Below are 18,478 nucleotides of genomic sequence, written 5' to 3' on the forward strand. Positions count from 1 at the left end.
ACGGAGGGCAGCAGCAGCCGTGAATCAGGAGCAGGGATGGTATTATTTTTATTTTATTTTTTAAAAGCGGCACAAACAGGGGCAATACTACTGGGGGCACATTGACCACACCCCTTTATGAAGCAACCCCCTATTTTCGCCCAGGGCGCCACAAGGGTTAGAACCGGCCCTGCTCTGACACAACCGCTAGCATAACAGAAAAGACTCTGCCGCACCTACCTCACCCCACAGCACATCACTGAAATAAATATATATATATATATATATTTATCTATATGACTGCAGGAGGCACACATCGGTGAAAGCTTATCATAGGCTTAATACCAGGGCTAATACTACCGCTCACTCCCAGCAGAGGGCGCAATCAGCAGTACCGTGGAACCTGGCTGTTTATACATGCGGCGGACACGTCACCTGGCAACGGTCGCCATGCGTGTTACGTCATAATCCCTCGCCAGGTATCCAAGAGGCGGAGCGATGCCCTGGTGCCGTTACTAGGGGCGGGGTTATGATGTCACGGACAGACAGTTGGTCACGGCGGGAGGATTGAGCTGCTGTGTGGGAGCTATGGCCGGAGGTACCGGGGGTCTGTCTGCTCTGTGGGTGTCAGTGCTGTGGGGCAGGGTCTCTGTGGGGTGCCAGGTTGCGGGACAGGGTCTGTGGGGTGTCAATGCTGCGGGGTCCGCTCTGTGGGGTGTCAGTGCTGCCGGACAGGGTCTGGTTTGTAGAGTGTCAGTGCTGCGGGGTCCAGCCTGTGGGGTGTCAGTGCTGCGGGGCAGGGTCTCTGTGGGGTGTCAGTGCTGCGGGGCAGGGTCTCTGTGGGGTGTCAGTGCTGCGGGGCAGGGTCTCTGTGGGGTGTCAGTGCTGCCGGACAGGGTCTGGTTTGTAGAGTGTCCGTGCTGCGGGGTCCAGCCTGTGGTGTGTCAGTGCTGCGGGGCAGGGTCTCTGTGGGGTGTCAGTGCTGCCGGACAGGGTCTGGTTTGTAGAGTGTCCGTGCTGCGGGGTCCAGCCTGTGGTGTGTCAGTGCTGCGGGGCAGGGTCTCTGTGGGGTGTCAGTGCTGCGGGGCAGGGTCTCTGTGGGGTGTCAGTGCTGTGGGGCAGGGTCTCTGAGGGGTGTCAGTGCTGCTGGGCAGGGTCTCTGTGGGGTGTCAGTGCTGCTGGGCAGGGTCTCTGTGGGGTGTCAGTGCTGCGGGGCAGGGTCTGTGAGTGTCAGTGCTGCAGGGCAGGGTCTGTGGGTGTCAGTGCTGTGGGGCAGGGTCTCTGAGGGGTGTCAGTGCTGCGGGGCAGGGTCTCTGTGGGGTGTCAGTGCTGCGGTACAGGGTCTGTGGGTGTCAGTGCTGTGGGGCAGGGTCTCTGAGGGGTGTCAGTGCTGCGGGGCAGGGTCTCTGTGGGGGGTCAGTGCTGCGGGACAGGGTCTGTGGGTGTCAGTGCTGTGGGGCAGGGTCTCTGTGGGGTGTCAGTACTGCGGGACAGGGTCCAGTCGGTGGGGTGCCAGGTTGCGGGACAGGGTCTGTGGGGTGTCAGTGCTGCGGGGACTGGTCTGTAGGATGTCAGTGCTGCAGGACAGGGTCTGCTATTTGGGGTGTCAGTGCTGCTGGAAAGGGTCTGGCCTGTGGGGTGTCAGTGCTGCGGGGTCCGCTCTGTGGGGTGTCAGTGCTGCGGGGTCCGCTCTGTGGGGTGTCAATGCTGCTGGACAGGGTCTGGTCTGTAGGGTGTCAGTGCTGCGGGGTCCAGCCCGTGGGGTGTCAGTGCTGCGGGGCAGGGTCTCTGTGGAGTGTCAGTGCTGCGGGGCAGGGTCTCTGTGGGGTGTCAGTGCTGTGGGGCAGGGTCTCTGTGGGGTGTCAGTGCTGTGGGGTGTCAGCGCTGCGGGACAGGGTCTGTGGGGTGTCAGTGCTGCGGGGTCCGCTCTGTGGTATCCGTTTACATGGTCGACCATGTTATGGTCGACAGTCATTAGGTCGACCACTTTTGGTCGACATTGACATGGTCGACATTGACATGGACACATGGTCGGCACATGAAAATGGTCGACACATGAAAAGGTCGACATGAGTTATTTAACTTTTTTTTTCTTTTGGGGAACTTTTCCATACTTTACGATCCACATGGACTACGATTGGAACGGTAAAGTGTGCCGAGCGAAGCGGTAGCGGAGCGAAGGCACCATGCCCGAAGCATGGCGAGCGAAGCGGTGCACTAATTGGGGTTCCTAGTCACTTTACGCAAAAAACGACACCAAAAAAAGTTTAAAAAATCATGTCGGCCTTTTCATGTGTCGACCATTTTCATGTCGACCATTTTCATGTGTCGACTATGTGTCCACGTCGACCATGTCAATGTCGACCAATAGTTGTCGACCTAATGACTGTCGACCATAACATGGTCGACCATTCATACCGGAACCCCGCTCTGTGGGGTGTCAGTGCTGCGTGGTCCGCTCTGTGGGATGTCAGTGCTGTCGGACAACGGTCTGGTCTGTAGGGTGTCAGTGCTGCCGGACAGGGTCTAGTCTGTGGGGTGTCAGTGCTGCGGGGTCCAGCCTGTGGGGTGTTAGTGCTGCGGGGACTGATCTGTAGGATGTCGGTGCTGCAGGACAGGGTCTGCTATTTGGGGTGTCGGTGCTGCTGGAAAGGGTCTGGCCTGTGGGGTGTCAGTGCTGCGGGGTCCGGTCGGTGGGGTGTCAGTGCTGCGGGACAGGGTCTAGTAGGGGGGGGTGTCAGTGCTGCGGGACTGCGTCTAGTAAGGGGTGTCAGTGCCTTCGGGACAGGGTCTAGTAGGGAGTGTCATTGCTGTGGGACAGGGTCTAGTAAGGGGTGTCAGTGCTGTGGGATAATAGATAGTAGCGGTTATCTGTTGTATAGTATCCAGTAGGGGCAGTGGTGGATTTCAGACTAGGCATGCACCTAGGGGTGGCACATGCTGGGAGGGGGGTGCAGGCTGATGTGGCCAGGTCTTTTTTTTTTCTCTGTCATTACAACTTATTTTTTTGTTCTTTTATTTTGCAACTGATGGGGGTGGGGCTTTGGGCTGCAAACTGTTGTGCAGGAGGTGGTGGGGTGAGATTGGGGCTGTTTAGCGGTGTGAAGGATTTGAGGGGGCAGTGACATATAGGGTGTGTGTGTGTGTGGGGGGGGGGGGGGGGTTGTTTCAATAATGTTTCTAGGTAGTAGGGACGACCTGACCCTTAAATCTGCCCCTGATTAATATCCAGTTCATATCCAGGCACCAAAATAGTACTTCTGTGACCTCACATTAGTACTTCTAGCTAGTACCTCTGTGACCTCACATTGCGTTCATATCCAGGCACCTAGACAGTACCTCTGTGACATCACATTGCGTTCATATCCAGGCACCTAGACAGTACCTCTGTGACATCACAATGCATACAGGCACCTACATAGTATCTCTGTGACCTCATATTGCATTCATATCCAGGCACCTAGACAGTACCTTTGTGACATCACACTGCATTCATATACAGGCACCTACATAGTACCTCTGTGACATCACAATGCATACAGGCACCTACATAGTACCTCTGTGACCTCATATTGCATTCATATCCAGGCACCTAGACAGTAGCTCTTTGACCTTGCAATGCGTATCTATACAGGCACCTAGACAGGACCTCTGTGACCTCACAATGCATTCATATACAGGCACCTAGACAGTACCTCTGTGATCTCACAGTGCATTGATATACAGGCACCTACATAGTACCTCTGTGACCTCTTAGTGCATTCTTATCCAGGCACCTAGACAGGACCTCTGTGACCTCACAATACGGTCATATACAGGCACCTAGATAGTATCTCTGTGACCTCAGTGCATTCATATCCAGGCACCTAGCTAGTACCTCTGAGACCTCATAGTGCATTCATATCCAGGCACTTAGATGGTACCTCTGTGACCTCACAGTGTGTTCATATCCAGGTACCTCTGTGACCTCACAGTGCATTCATATCCAGGTACCTAGACAGTACCTCTGTGACCTCACAGTGCATTCATATCCAGGCACCTAGACAGGACCTCTGTGACCTAACAGTGCATTCATATCCAGGCACCTAGACAATACCTCTGTGACCTCACAGTGCATTCATATCCAGGTACCTCTGTGACCTCACAGTGCATTCATATACAGGAACCTACATAGTACCTCTGTGACCTATTTGTGCATTCAAATCCAGACACCTAGCTAGTACCTCTGTGACCTCGTAGTGCGTTCATATATAGGCACCTAGACAGTACCTTTGTGACCTCACAGTGCTTTTATATACAGGCACCTAGATGGTACCTCTGTGACCTCGTAGTGCATTCATATCCAGGCACCTAGATAGTACCTCTGTGACCTCATAGTGCGTTCATTTACAGGCACCTAGATGGTACCTCTGTGACCTTACAGTGCGTTCATATACAGGCGCCTAGATGGTACTTCTGTGACCTCACAGTGCATTCATATCCAGGTACCTCTGTGACCTCAAAGTGCATTCATATCCAGGTACCTAGACAGTACCTCTGTGACCTCACAGTGCATTCATATCCAGGTACCTAGACAGTACCTCTGTAACCTCACAGTGCATTCATATCCAGGTACCTCTGTGACCTCATAGTGCGTTCATTTACAGCACCTAGACAGTACCTCTGTGACCTCACAGTGCATTCATATCCAGGCACCTAGACAGGACCTCTGTGACCTCACAGTGCGTTCATATCCAGGTACCTAGACAGGACCTCTGTGACCTCACAGTGCGTTCATATCCAGGTACCTAGACAGTACCTCTGACCTCACAGTGCATTCATATCCAGGTACCTAGACAGTACCTCTGTAACCTCACAGTGCATTCATATCCAGGTACCTCTGTGACCTCATAGTGCGTTCATTTACAGGCACCTAGACAGTACCTCTGTGACCTCACAGTGCATTCATATCCAGGCACCTAGACAGGACCTCTGTGACCTCACAGTGCATTCATATACAGGCACCTCTGTGATATCACAGTGCATTCATATACAGGCACCTACATAGTACATCTGTGACTTCTTTGTGCATTCACATCCAGACACCTAGCTAGTACCTCTGTGATCTCACAGTGCATTCATATATAGGCACCTAGACAGTACCTTTGTGACCTCACAGTACATTCATATGCAGGCACCTAGATGGTACCTCTGTGACCTCATAGTGCGTTCATTTACAGGCACCTAGACAGTACCTCTGTGACCTCACAGTGCATTCATATCCAGGTACCTAGACAGTACCTCTGTGACCTCACAGTTCATTCATATCCAGGCACCTAGACAATACCTCTGTGACCTCACAGTGCATTCATATACAGGTACCTCTGTGACCTCACAGTGCATTCATATACAGGCACCTACATAGTACCTCTGTGACCTCTTTGTGCATTCATATGCAGACACCTAGATAGTACCTCTGTGACCTCATAGTGCGTTCATATACAGGCACCTAGACAGTACCTTTGTGACCTCACAGTGCGTTCATATACAGGCACCTAGATGGTACCTCTGTGACCTTGTACTGCATTCATATCCAGGCACCTAGATAGTACCTCTGTGACCTCATAGTGTGTTCATTTACAGGCACCTAGACAGTACCTCTGTGACCTCACAGTGCATTCATATCCAGGCTCCTAGATGCTACCTCTGTGACCTTACAGTGCGTTCATATCCAGGTACCTTTGTGACCTCACAGTGCATTCATATCCAGCAGTGGCGGATCCAGGGAGGGGGCACTCGGGCCCGTGCCCCCCCTGTCATTTGTGGCCCCATCCGTTGTTCCCCCCCCCCCCCCCCCCCCCCCCTGCTTTGTGTCACTGAGACATGCTGCCGCTCAGTCCGGCAGCAGCGTGTCTCAGCTGTCAGGAGGAGAGCGCGGCTATCTTGCGGACTTCAAACCAGCCGCCGGTTCGTGAGCCAATCAGAGCTCGCGGACCGGCAGCCAATCAGGCGGCTAGTTTGAAGTCCTACACGCCGCCAGACATAGCCGCGCTCTCCTCTTGACACCCTCAGAGCCAGCCGGGCAGAGAAGCAGCAGCAGCAGCGGTAAGCAGCTGCAGAACTGCTGTGGAGGCATTTGTATACCTGGCACTGTGGGGGCAATTGTTTACCTGGCACTGTGAGGGCAATTGTTTACCTGGCACTGTGAGGACATTTGTATACCTGACACTGTGGGGGCATTTTTGGATCTGGCACTGTAGGGGCATTTTTGGATCTGGCACTGTGGGGGCATTTGTGGATCTGGCACTGTGGGGGCATTTGTGGATCTGGCACTGTGGGGGCAATTGTGGATCTGACACTGTGGGGGCAATTGTGGATTTGGCACTGCACTATTGGGGGCATATGTCTGTGTATCACGTCTCATTTTAATTGGCCACACTCACTATATGACTGCGGGCATTACTACAGGCAACATTACTACTGGGGGCAATATGGGCATTGCATAAGGGGCACCACTACTATGGGGTCTATATAAGGGGCACTACCAGTACAGTGGACATTGCATAATGAGCGCTACAACTGTGGGCATTGTATAAGAAGCGCCACCTCACATGCACCGAAGCCGCACGCAAATGTACTTCCCCTTCCATGGTGCCCCCCTATCATTTTCTTCTGGATCCATCCCTGATATCCAGGTACCTAGACAGTACCTCTGTGACCTCACAGTGCATTAATATCCAGGCACCTAGACAGTACCTCTGTGACCTCACAATGCATTCATATCCAGGTACCTAGACAGTACCCTTGTGACTTCACAGTGCGTTCATATACAGGCACCTAGATGGTACCTCTGTGACCTCATAGTGCGTTCATATCCAGGCACCTAGATAGTACCTCTGTGACCTCACAGTGCATTCATATCCAGGCACCTAGACAGTACCTCTGTGACTTCACAGTGCATTCATTTCCAGGCACCTAGATGGTACCTCTGTGACCTCATAGTGCATTCATATCCAGGCACCTAGATGGTACCTCTGTGACCTCATAGTGCATTCAGTTCCAGGTACCTCTGTGACCTCATAGTGCATTCATATCCAGGCACCTAGACAGTACCTCTGTGACCTCACAATACATTCATATACAGGCACCTAAACAGTACCTTCGTGACCTCACAATGCATTCCTGTACAGGCACCTAGCTAGTACCTCTGTGACCTCAGTACATTCATATACAAGCACCTAGATAATACCTCTGTGACCTCATAGGGGGTAATTCTGAGTTGATCGCAGCAGGATTTTTGTTAGCAGTTGGGCAAAACCATGTGCATTGCAGGGGAGGCAGATATAACATGTGCAGAGAGAGTTAGATTTGGGTGTGGTGAGTTCAATCTGCAATCTAAATTGCAGTGTAAAAATAAAGCAGCCCGTATTTACCCTGCACAGAAACAAAATAACCCAACCAAATCTAACTCTCTCTACACATGTTATATCTGCCTCCCCTGCAGTGCACATGGTTTTGCCCAACTGCTAACAAAATTCCTGCTGCGATCAACTTGGAATTACCCCCATAGTATGTTCATATACAGGCACCTAGATAGTACCTCTGTGACCTCTTAGTGCATTCATATCCAGGCACCTAGACAATACCTCTGTGACCTCACAGTGCATTCATATCCAGGCACCTAGACAGTACCTCTGTGACCTCTCAATGCATTCATATCCAGGCACCTAGACAATACCTCTGTGATCTCACAGTGCATTCATATCCAGGCACCTAGATGGTACCTCTGTTACCTCATAGTGCATTCATATTCAGGTACCTCTGTGGCCTCACAGTGCATTCATATACAGGTACCTCTGTGACCTCACAGTGCATTCATATACAGGCACCTAGACAGTACCTCCGTGACCTCACAGTGCATTCATATACAGGCACCTAGACAATACCTCTGTGACCTCACAGTGCATTTATATACAGACACCTAGATAGTACCTCTGTGACCTCGCAGTGCATTCATATCCAGGCACGTAGACGGTACCTTCTAGTACAGGGCTGGCCAAACCGGTCCTCGAGATCTACCAACAGTTCATGTTTTCCAGGCCTCCTGGAGACCTGTAGAGTTGTCAGTTAGGAATGAATGCAGCACATCTTAATTAGTAATGACTACACCTGCGCACCAGCTAGGTGGTCTGGAAAATGTGAACTGTTGGTAGATCTCGAGGACTGGTTTGGCCAGCCCTGTTCTAGTATAATATAGTATAATACAATTTAGGACAAGTATAGGGTTCATAAACCAAGCTTCATCAGCAGAGGACACTAAAATAAATATCAGGCTGGCAGAAAACCAAGGGATGTGGGGGGGTAATTCAGACCTGATTACTAGGGTGCGTTTTTTGCATTTCTGCGATCAGGTAGTCGCCGCCCTGCTCATGAGAACTTACAGTCTAGAAGGGAGGGGTAGACCGACAGGGGTGACACAGATGGGGTATACAGAGACCGTGGGACAGAGGGTTAGGATGAGATTTGGCTGGGTTAGGTGAAGAAGTGGGTCTTGGGAACTCGTTTGAAATTATGTGGAGAGTCTGAGAGGTAGAGAATTACAGAGAAAGGGAGCAGTGCGTGCAAAATCTTGTTGGTAGGTGTGGGAGGTGGTAATCAGAAGGCAGGAGAGGCGGCGTGCATTAGAGGGCGGGAAAGAGTGTAAAGGGAGACACGGTCCGAGATGTAAATGGGAGAGAAGTGGGTGAGGGATGGGAGAGGAGTGGGTGAGGGATGGAAGAGGAGAGGAGTGGAGTGGGTGAGGGCTTTGTAAGCGAGTGTGAGAAGCTTGAATTGGATTCTGAAGTGGAAGGATAGCCATTGAAGGGCTTGTAGGAGAGGGGAGGAATACATAGAACCCTATTCAGCACGGATAGCAAAATTAAGAAAACGCAATCCAGACAATTATTGAACGACTGCGCATATGCAGTGTCCACATTGCACGTTTGCACCCGGGTTTTGCGATTATTTCTGCGACCCCATTGTGCTTCAACGTAATCACATTTTGATTGACAGGTAGCAGCATTTAGGGGAGGAAACGTGGCGTTTTGTGCTTGGGTGGGTGTTTGTAACATCAGCGATGACCACTTCCAGCCTGTTGCATATGTCGAGTTGTGGATGACCTTGCCTGGCGCAGATGGAAAAACTGTTCGATGTTCTGGTATTTGCTTATGGTCATGTGATCACATCACGCATTGCGATGCATTCGCAGTTTCTGCAATGGGCGTTTTTTCTGGGCAGCAACTATTTGATGGCATCAGCTGCTGTTTTAGCAAGTTTCCGTGCTGAATGAGGTGCATAAGTATGTTTGGTGAGGAAGCTGAGCCCGACAGCAGCATTGAGGATAGATTGGAGTGGAGAGATGTATGTGTCAGGAAGGGATTACAGTAGTCCAGTCTGGAAATGATCAGTAAATGGATAAGGGACGTAGTGGCATCCTGGGTGAGAAAGGGTCTGGTACTTTGGAGATATTTTTTAGATGAAAATGACAGGTTTGTGAGAGGTGCTGAATGTGTGGTTTGAAGGAGAGGGAGGAGTCAAGGATTACTCCAAGACAGTGTACTTGGGGGCTAGAGGCGATAGTAGTGCCATCAATAGATAATAGAATTGTGGGAGCTGAGGTTGCGCGGGTGGGAGGGAAGATGATCAGCTCAGTCTTAAGGTGCATACATATGGTGCAATATGACCTTGCGACTTTGACTATATAGTCAAAATCGCAAGGAAAGTTAGTGCATATCGCACGGTGTGTACACAGCTTGTCGGTATCGCAAGGCTACATAGACTGTGCAGGCAAGTCAATTTTGACTATCTAGTACTAAAGTATAGTCAAAATCGTCCATAGCCAAAATCGCACATAGCCAATATCACAAGCACACATAGTCAAAATCGCATAGTCAAAATCGAAGATAGCCAAAATCTCACAGTGTGTATGCACCTTTAGACAAGTTTAAGAAAGAACAGGGACATCAAAGAACAGATAGCAGAGAGACAGTTGGATATATGAGTTAGGAGATAATTCATTCATATACCGGCACCTACATAGTACCTCTGTGACCTCACAATGCATTCATATACAGGCACCTACACAGGACCTCTGTGACCTCACAATGCATTCATATACAGGCACCTAGACAGGACCTCTGTGACATCACAATGCATTCATATACAGGCACTTAGACAGGACCTCTGTGACCTCACAATGCATTCATATACAGGCACCTAGACAGGACCTCTGTGACCTCACAATGCATTCATATACAGGCACCTAGACAGGACCTCTGTGACCTCACAATGCATTCATATACAGGCACCTAGACAGTACCTCTATGACCTCACAATGCATTCATATACAGGCACCGAGACAGTACCTCTGTGACCTCACAATGCATTCATATACCGACACCTACATAGTAACTCTGTGACTTCACAGTGCATTCATATACAGGCACCTAGACAGGACCTCTGTGACATCACAATGCATTCATATACAGGCACCTAGATAGTACCTCTGTGACCTCACAGTGCATTCATATCCAGGCACCTCGATAGTACCTCTGTGACCTCACAATGCATTCATCTCCAGGCACCTAGGCAGTACCTCAGTGACCTCACAGTGCGTTTATATTTAGGCACTTAGACAGTACCTCTGTGACCTCACAATTAGGGTGGCTGATCCTGGGCCATTTTTTCAATCCCGGGTATCGGGATTGAAAAATGGTCTATCTCTATATTTTTTACTGTTTCCGCCCGTCCCCCACGTCCCTCCCTGTCACCTGTTGATGTGAAGGGGAGGCGGTTGATAGATAGACCTGTTGATTTGAAGGGGAGGTGGTTGATAGACCTGTTGATGAGAAGGGGAGGTGGTTGATAGACAGTCATTAGGTCGACACCATATGGTCAAGGGTCAAAAGGTCGACAGGGTCAAAAGGTCAACACATGTTTGTTTTGTGATTTTTTTCATGCTTTTACAGCTTTTATTTTCATTTACTATCCATGTCACAAACTGTTACCTTTAGTAACCTTGTGGTGAGCGAGCCCGCAAGGAGACAAAATTCGACAAGTTTTGAAAAAAAATGTTTGAAAACAGAAAATAAAACCATTTTTGGTGTCGACCTTTTGACCCTGTTGGACTTTTGACTGTCGACCATATGGTGTCGACATAATGACTGTCTATCTTTTAACTGTCTAACTTGTATACCACGCCCGATGTGAAGTTCCTATAGGAGTCCTAGGTACTGATTAAAATCTAAAATACCAAACCATGAGACCCTGATACATTAAATGACACCAAGCTTCTTCCAATATAATCTTTCCACTGGTCTTTAAAGTAGATTTCAGCGTAGTTAACCCCTGGTATACTGCCACATACGGCTGTCATAGTATACAAATCACTCCTATCTTTGGGAGAGAACATATATACTTAAAAGTTTTATTTTATGAAGCCCTGATTCTGTCATAAACATCACATTTCCAACTACATAATTCAGCATTTACAGAATATTTACTGTGCAGCTGAGGACAAGCTCTGGCTAGTTGTCTGACATCAGCCACTCGGACATCGATGGCGCTGGCTACAGTGTCCTTCATAAGACTTATAAACCGTGACGGTGATATGCATTAGACCGATATCTCCCCAATGATAACACAGCCTTCTCTCTCATGTATTTCCAGAACTCATAGGCTCCAGACAGTAGTGTACATGTATATGTGAATATTGCCAGTTGTAGCTTAATATGTGGCATCTAGCTGCTGCTGGTACTAACACGGACTGTTACAGTATATAGTATATCTCAGTGTCAGTAAATGATTGTTTATAAGCCAGTAGAGCTCAGTCATAAAGGATTCCTATACTTAATATACGTAGTGTTCATACTAGCACCCTACACCTTTTACAACCCGTGCAGTTCCTCTTTCTTGCCTGGGGTGTCGCTCTCTGCTCTGGTGCTTCTAGCACACTCTGGTCTGTAGCTACGTGCCGAGATCCAGACCAGAGTGTGCTAGAAGCACCAGAGCAGGGAACGACACCCCATGCAGGAAAGAGGAACTGCACAGGTTGCTACAGGTGCAGGGTGCTAGAATGATCTCTATTATACATGGTCTGTTCAGTTTCCATGTCCTTTTTATTTACCCTGTCTGGTGTCGCATTTTCCTGCAGTATGGCAGCATCCCTTTGTGAATGTATTTAAACATGTGCGGCTGGAGGAATGGAAGAGATCGAGCAAGGAAGGGGATGTCAGCGCTCTTATGGTAAGGTTTCCCTACCGGTCACATTTCACCCATGTTTGGATGTTCCCGTTTTTATTAGAAATAATCACCTCAGAATACAATATTTTATATTATAGTGAAGAAAATCCACACTTTTTTTGCTTGTCTGTCATACAGCTGTACTTGCTCAGAGAATGCTTAGGAGTTGCTGACTGCACATTACCAAAAATCTGTGAAAGTCCATATAAAGACCCAGAGTATTAGATCCTAAACTCACATATTTTAACCTGGAACTTCCGGATAAGGTCACGCAGATAGAAGACAGCTAAAGATACAACAGTATATTTATTAGAGATAGTCCTGTCCATTCTGTCACAGTCCATCCCACATTCCAAGTCATTAAGTAAAGTGTTTTGTTAGAAGCAATATATACTACTGCCAGTTTACAGTAGGTAATTAGGGATGCTTGGAATCTGGGATTTAGTTTAATCCTACAAGTATATATTATTTTGGTGCATTTTTAGATTTGGGGTCTGGTCATTGAATTGCCAAGTGTTCCTGTGAGTGAAGGCGACACAGATACTGCTACAGGGAACATAATTGCAGACAAAGGGGGACATTTACTAAGCAGTGATAAGAGCGGAGAAGTGAACCAGTGGAGAAGTGGCCCCATCAACCAATCAGCAGCTCTGTATCATTTTATAGTATGCAAATTATAGATGTTACTTGAGTGCTGATTGGTTGCCATGGGCAACTTCTCCACTGGCTCACTTCTCCGCTCTTATCACTGCTTAGTAAATGTCCCCCCAAAATGTAGTTACTTGATTCTTTCTAACACTATAAAGTAAATAATAACATAAAACGTCTCCCCATTTCTACTGACTACTTACATGCCAGAACCAAAGCTGTGGCCACCTAACTGCACAGAGGACCTCATTCAGTAAGGATTGCAGTTTCTGCTAAGTAGCAGTTTCTGCGATCAAATAGATGCCGCCCAGAAATTGAGAAAAAACGCCCATAGTAAAAATTGTGAATGCATTGCAAAACCATACGAAATTCCCGGAACATCAAAGATGTTTCCTATCTGCGCCAGGCAAGGTCATCCACAATTCTTGCGACACAAGAGGCTGGAGGTGGTCATCGCTGACGTCAGAGGCCCTGGGCACGCCTGCGTTTTTTCGGACACACCCATAAAACGTTGGGTTTCCGCCCAGAAATGCCGGTCTGCATTGCGATTACAATGTGTATGCATTTTCTGTCGCTCTTTTTTTCCTCGCGTGTGCGCAATGCGAATGCTGCACATGTGCAATCATTCGATAATCGGACGGATTGCGATTCGCAAATTTTGCAATCCTTACTGAATGAGGTCCAGAGTATTGGTGTTGGGCTGCTGTCATACTGATTCTGGAACACTCTAGAACCAAACGCATCCTTCCCTCAACCCGATTGCCAACATTCATTCAGTTTGATGTTATGTAATACCAGATCATTCAGTACCTTACACAGTATTATTGTACTATTATCGTACTATTGTATTTGGACAATTCAAGTGGTTATTCTTCCTGTGAATTACCCCTGTGACAGGACAAAGCCCTGAAGTGCACAGTGTACAAGATCCGAGGGTCTATACCAGCCGGAAACTACATCCAGATCCCCAAAACCAGTTCACAGAGTCTGGGGCTGACGGGACGTTACCTCTATGTGCTGTTCCGGCCGGTTCCTGGGAAGCATTTTGTGGTACACGTAGATGTGAGCACAGAGGTAAGGCAGAAGCTGGCATTATTGTAATGTTATGGTGTCCTCCTATAGATCCCACTTGTGGGCACTTCTGTGTCTCGTGCGTGTGATGTTTGTGTGGAAGATAAAACACTTCAGCAGCAGAGACGTAGACCCTTTGTTAGGCTGCTGAGAGCTGTAAATATTAACCCCTAATTTCTGTCGCTCAGGATGGCCAGTCTGTCCGAGTTTCCTTCTCCAATCTCTTTAAAGAGTTCAAATCCACCGCAACATGGCTGCAGTTCCCCTTTGTGTGCGGAGCAGTGAAGGGTTCTGTGTATGACAGTACAGCGCAGACTGCGCGTCATGGTGAGTGTGAGGGTATCGCTAGTAATACCGGTGAGGTGTGCTCTAGCTGCGCAGTCATATTATATGTGTGTACATGGTGGCAACTTACCTTCTTCTCACTTACCAGGACTGGTGGGTCTGGCCCCCTCAGGCTCCCGCTGGACATGCCTCCTGTTGGACCTCCAGTACATCCTGTCTCTGTATCTGAGCCGTAGATACAGTCACCTGAAGAGTGTCAAGCTATGCTCTAACCTGCTGGTGAAGAACCTGGTGACCAGCGACCTGATCTTCAGCCCTGGTAAGATGCCTAGCACTCTTCCTCCAGTATGGCGGCACTGGCTTCTCCCCTGTATACATGGATAACAGCCTGAGGTCTTATTACAGAAGGCCATGTTCCTTCCACCTGACTCCTCCCCTTTATTCTGTCTGTCCCTCCCGCTCCAGAAGTCACTTTTACCGAGGCAAGGCAATCAAAGTCTCTTCCGTGTGGTGTCTCTCCAATGCCCCGAGAGATGGCTTTTCCTGTGCCGAAAGGAGAGAAGTGGCATGACCTGTATGACTTTATAAGGTGAATATTAAAGGAGACACGGGGCATTCTTCTTGTCGTTGTGTTCATTGCAGTGGGGTATTCTGGGAAGACGGACAATTCTAAACGCTGTTTCCTACTTTACCAATGTATTTCCACTTCTCTTTATTTCTCCTATATCTATGGAAGGATTCAGTATGGAATCCCGACTGTCGGGATTCCGGCGATTGGAATACAGACGCTGGAATTCCGACAGTCGGAAACCCGACCTCGAGTGCAGTGTGTCCCTCTGCGAGCTCGCCATGCTTTGGCCCGGTGGCGACCTTTGTTCACCACACTAATCTATTCCCCGATTAGGACTTCTCCCCGATCCCATGTGTTTTTGCACGATTGCGGGTCCTTTTTCTGCCTTTAATAGGAAACCGCCATAATGACCATTTCATCTGCCAAAAACAGATCGGGGATAATTGAATTACCCCCTATGCGTCTGGACAAAAGTGGCTTCTAAAGATATGGAGGAGCCTCCGAGTCCCCTTCCTGCTCCCCCATGGATGACACCTCTGTAAACAGGTACATGGAGGATTCTCTCCAGTATCGCTGCTACAAAGGGGAGAATGAAATATATTATGTCTGATCACATTACACAGGAGGAATAACACCAAGGGGGAAATGTATTACACCTAAAGAAGTGGAGAAGTTGCTCATAGCAACCAATCAACTTTAAATGATAGGTATAAGCTGATTATTTGCTATGGACAACGTCTCGACCAATCCACTCTTTGGAACGTTTTATTGATCTCCCACTAAAGGAGAAGGTCAGAGGCTTGTCGGATCCATTCTGACAAATGCATGTCGGAATGGATCCGACGTTTCCTATTCAATGAGCGGCCAAATCCGACTGTCAGATTTGTCCGTTCCCTCCCGTCTGTGCTGCTGCTGTCAGCAGCTTCCTGTGTGTGAGATCACAGGGAGCTGCTGGAGGGAGCCACACAGCTGCATTCAGTGCCAGCCAGGGAGCGCTGCCGGGAGAGAGGTGCCTGGCCAGGGGGGATGTCAGAGAGGAGCCGTGTCTTCCAACAGCCGCAGCTGCCCCTGCCGGTAAGCACTCTCTCTCCCTCCCTCGCCCCGCTCCCCCGTCTCCTCACCTCAGTCTGACTTTTTTAAAAGTCGGATTGAGGTTGGCCCCGTTTATGACAGAAGCACGCGGATCGGCGGCTATTCTGCCAATCCACATGTTTTCCGACAAGTTGGTAATTCCCGACTTGTCGGAAAAAACAGCTCACATTGAATAGGTCGGAACCTCTTCCGATCGAAATCTGTCGGAAGCTGCCGTCTTTCCGACAAGCTATTGAATACACCCCATAATCATCAAACTTGTAGAAAAGTTAGTGTCGGTAGTCCTTATGGAAGGCCCTATCTATATCCGTGGTCTCACATTGATACCACAGTTATTAGTTTTCTCTAACGTCCTAAGTGGATGCTGGGGACTCCGTCAGGACCATGGGGTTTAGCGGCTCCGCAGGAGACAGGGCACAATAATAAAAGCTTTAGGATCAGGTGGTGTGCACTGGCTCCTCCCCCTATGACCCTCCTCCAAGCCTCAGTTGGATTTTTGTGCCCGGCCGAGAAGGGTGCAATCTAGGTGGCTCTCCTGAGCTGCTTAGAATAAAAGTTTCTCTATCGTCCTAAGTGGATGCTGGGGTTCCTGAAAGGACCATGGGGAATAGCGGCTCCGCAGGAGACAGGGCACAAAAGTAAAGCTTTTACAGGTCAGGTGGTGTGTACTGGCTCCTCCCCCTATGACCCTCCTCCAGACTCCAGTTAGATTTTTGTGCCCGGCCGAGAAGGGTGCAATTCTAGGTGGCTCTCATAAAGAGCTGCTTAGAGAGTTTAGCTTAGGTTTTTTATTTTACAGTGATTCCTGCTGGCAACAGGATCACTGCAACGAGGGACAGAGGGGAGAAGAAGTGAACTCACCTGCGTGCAGGATGGATTGGCTTCTTGGCTACTGGACATGAAGCTCCAGAGGGACGATCACAGGTACAGCCTGGATGGTCACCGGAGCCACGCCGCCGGCCCCCTCACAGATGCTGAAGCAAGAAGAGGTCCAGAATCGGCGGCTGAAGACTCCTGCAGTCTTCTTAAGGTAGCGCACAGCACTGCAGCTGTGCGTCATTTTCCTCTCAGCACACTTCACACGGCAGTCACTGAGGGTGCAGGGCGCTGGGGGGGGGGCGCCCTGGGAGGCAAATGAAAACCTTTAAAAAGGCTAAAAATACCTCACATATAGCCCCAGAGGCTATATGGAGATATTTACCCCTGCCTAAATGTACTAAATAGCGGGAGACGAGCCCGCCGAAAAAGGGGCGGGGCCTATCTCCTCAGCACACGGCGCCATTTTCTGTCACAGCTCCGCTGGTCAGGAAGGCTCCCAGGTCTCTCCCCTGCACTGCACTACAGAAACAGGGTATAACAGAGAGGGGGGGCAAAATAAATGGCAATATATTAATATAAAAGCAGCTATAAGGGAGCACTTAATCATAAGGCTATCCCTGTCATATATAGCGCTTTTTGGTGTGTGCTGGCAGACTCTCCCTCTGTCTCCCCAAAGGGCTAGTGGGTCCTGTCTTCGTATAGAGCATTCCCTGTGTGTCTGCTGTGTGTCGGTACGTGTGTGTCGACATGTATGAGGACGTTATTGGTGTGGAGGCGGAGCAATTGCCAAATATGAGGATGTCACCTCCTAGGGGGTCGACACCAGAATGGATGCCTTTATTTGTGGAATTACGGGATAGCGTCAACTCGCTTAAGCAGTCGTTTGCCGACATGAGGCGGCCGGACACTCAATTAGTGCCTGTCCAGGCGCCTCAAACACCGTCAGGGGCTGTAAAACGCCCCTTGCCTCAGTCGGTCGACACAGACCCAGACACAGGCACTGATGCCGGTGGTGAAGGTGACGAATCAACCGTATTTTCCAGTAGGGCCACACGTTATATGATTTTGGCAATAAAGGAGATGTTACATTTAGCTGATACTACAGGTACCACTAAACAGGGTATTATGTGGGGTGTGAAAAAACTACCAGTAGTTTTTACCGAATCAGAAGAATTAAATGACGTGTGTGATGAAGCGTGGGGTGCCCCGATAAAAAACTGCTAATTTCAAAGAAGTTATTGGCTTTATACCCTTTCCCGCCAGAGGTTAGGGAGCGCTGGGAAACACCTCCTAGGGTGGACAGAGCGCTAACACGCTTATCAAAACAAGTGGCGTTACCCTCTCCTGAGACGGCCGCACTTAAAGATCCATCAGATAGGAGGATGGAAAATATCCAAAAAGGTATATACACACATGCAGGTGTTATACTACGACCAGCTATTGCGACTGCCTGGATGTGCAGTGCTGGGGTAGTTTGGTCAGAGTCCCTGATCGAAAATATTGATACCCTGGACAGGGACAATATTTTACTGTCGTTAGAACAAATAAAGGATGCATTTCTTTATATGCGTGATGCACAGAGAGATATCTGCACACTGGCATCACGGGTAAGTGCTATGCCCATTTCGGCCAGAAGAGCTTTATGGACACGACAGTGGACAGGCGATGCGTAGAGGAGTTATTTGGGGTCGGTCTATCGGATTTGGTGGCCACGGCTACGGCCGGGAAATCCACCTTTCTACCTCAAGTCAC

At 49.1% G+C, this 18,478-nt stretch overlaps 1 protein-coding gene across 4 annotated transcripts in view; it reads left to right on the top strand.

The window, feature by feature from the left end:
- Positions 1 to 470: 470 nt before the first annotated feature.
- The window catches only part of WDR90 (WD repeat domain 90), a 120,635-nt gene continuing 102,627 nt past the window's right edge, over positions 471 to 18,478 (top strand). For 3 of the 4 annotated variants that reach the window (XM_063935055.1, XM_063935057.1, XM_063935058.1), the window contains exons 1-6: positions 471 to 577; positions 12,152 to 12,243; positions 13,786 to 13,962; positions 14,148 to 14,286; positions 14,393 to 14,563; positions 14,710 to 14,833. In XM_063935055.1, the coding sequence (XP_063791125.1) occupies positions 568 to 577; positions 12,152 to 12,243; positions 13,786 to 13,962; positions 14,148 to 14,286; positions 14,393 to 14,563; positions 14,710 to 14,833 (713 nt within the window). In that variant the 5' untranslated portion in view covers positions 471 to 567. Of the gene's footprint in view, positions 600 to 12,151; positions 12,244 to 13,785; positions 13,963 to 14,147; positions 14,287 to 14,392; positions 14,564 to 14,709; positions 14,834 to 18,478 lie in introns of all 4 variants that reach the window. The other variant, XM_063935056.1, reaches the window with a different exon arrangement.

Source organism: Pseudophryne corroboree, chromosome 7 (genome assembly GCF_028390025.1).
Source record: "Pseudophryne corroboree isolate aPseCor3 chromosome 7, aPseCor3.hap2, whole genome shotgun sequence".
Classification (NCBI taxonomy): domain Eukaryota; kingdom Metazoa; phylum Chordata; class Amphibia; order Anura; family Myobatrachidae; genus Pseudophryne; species Pseudophryne corroboree.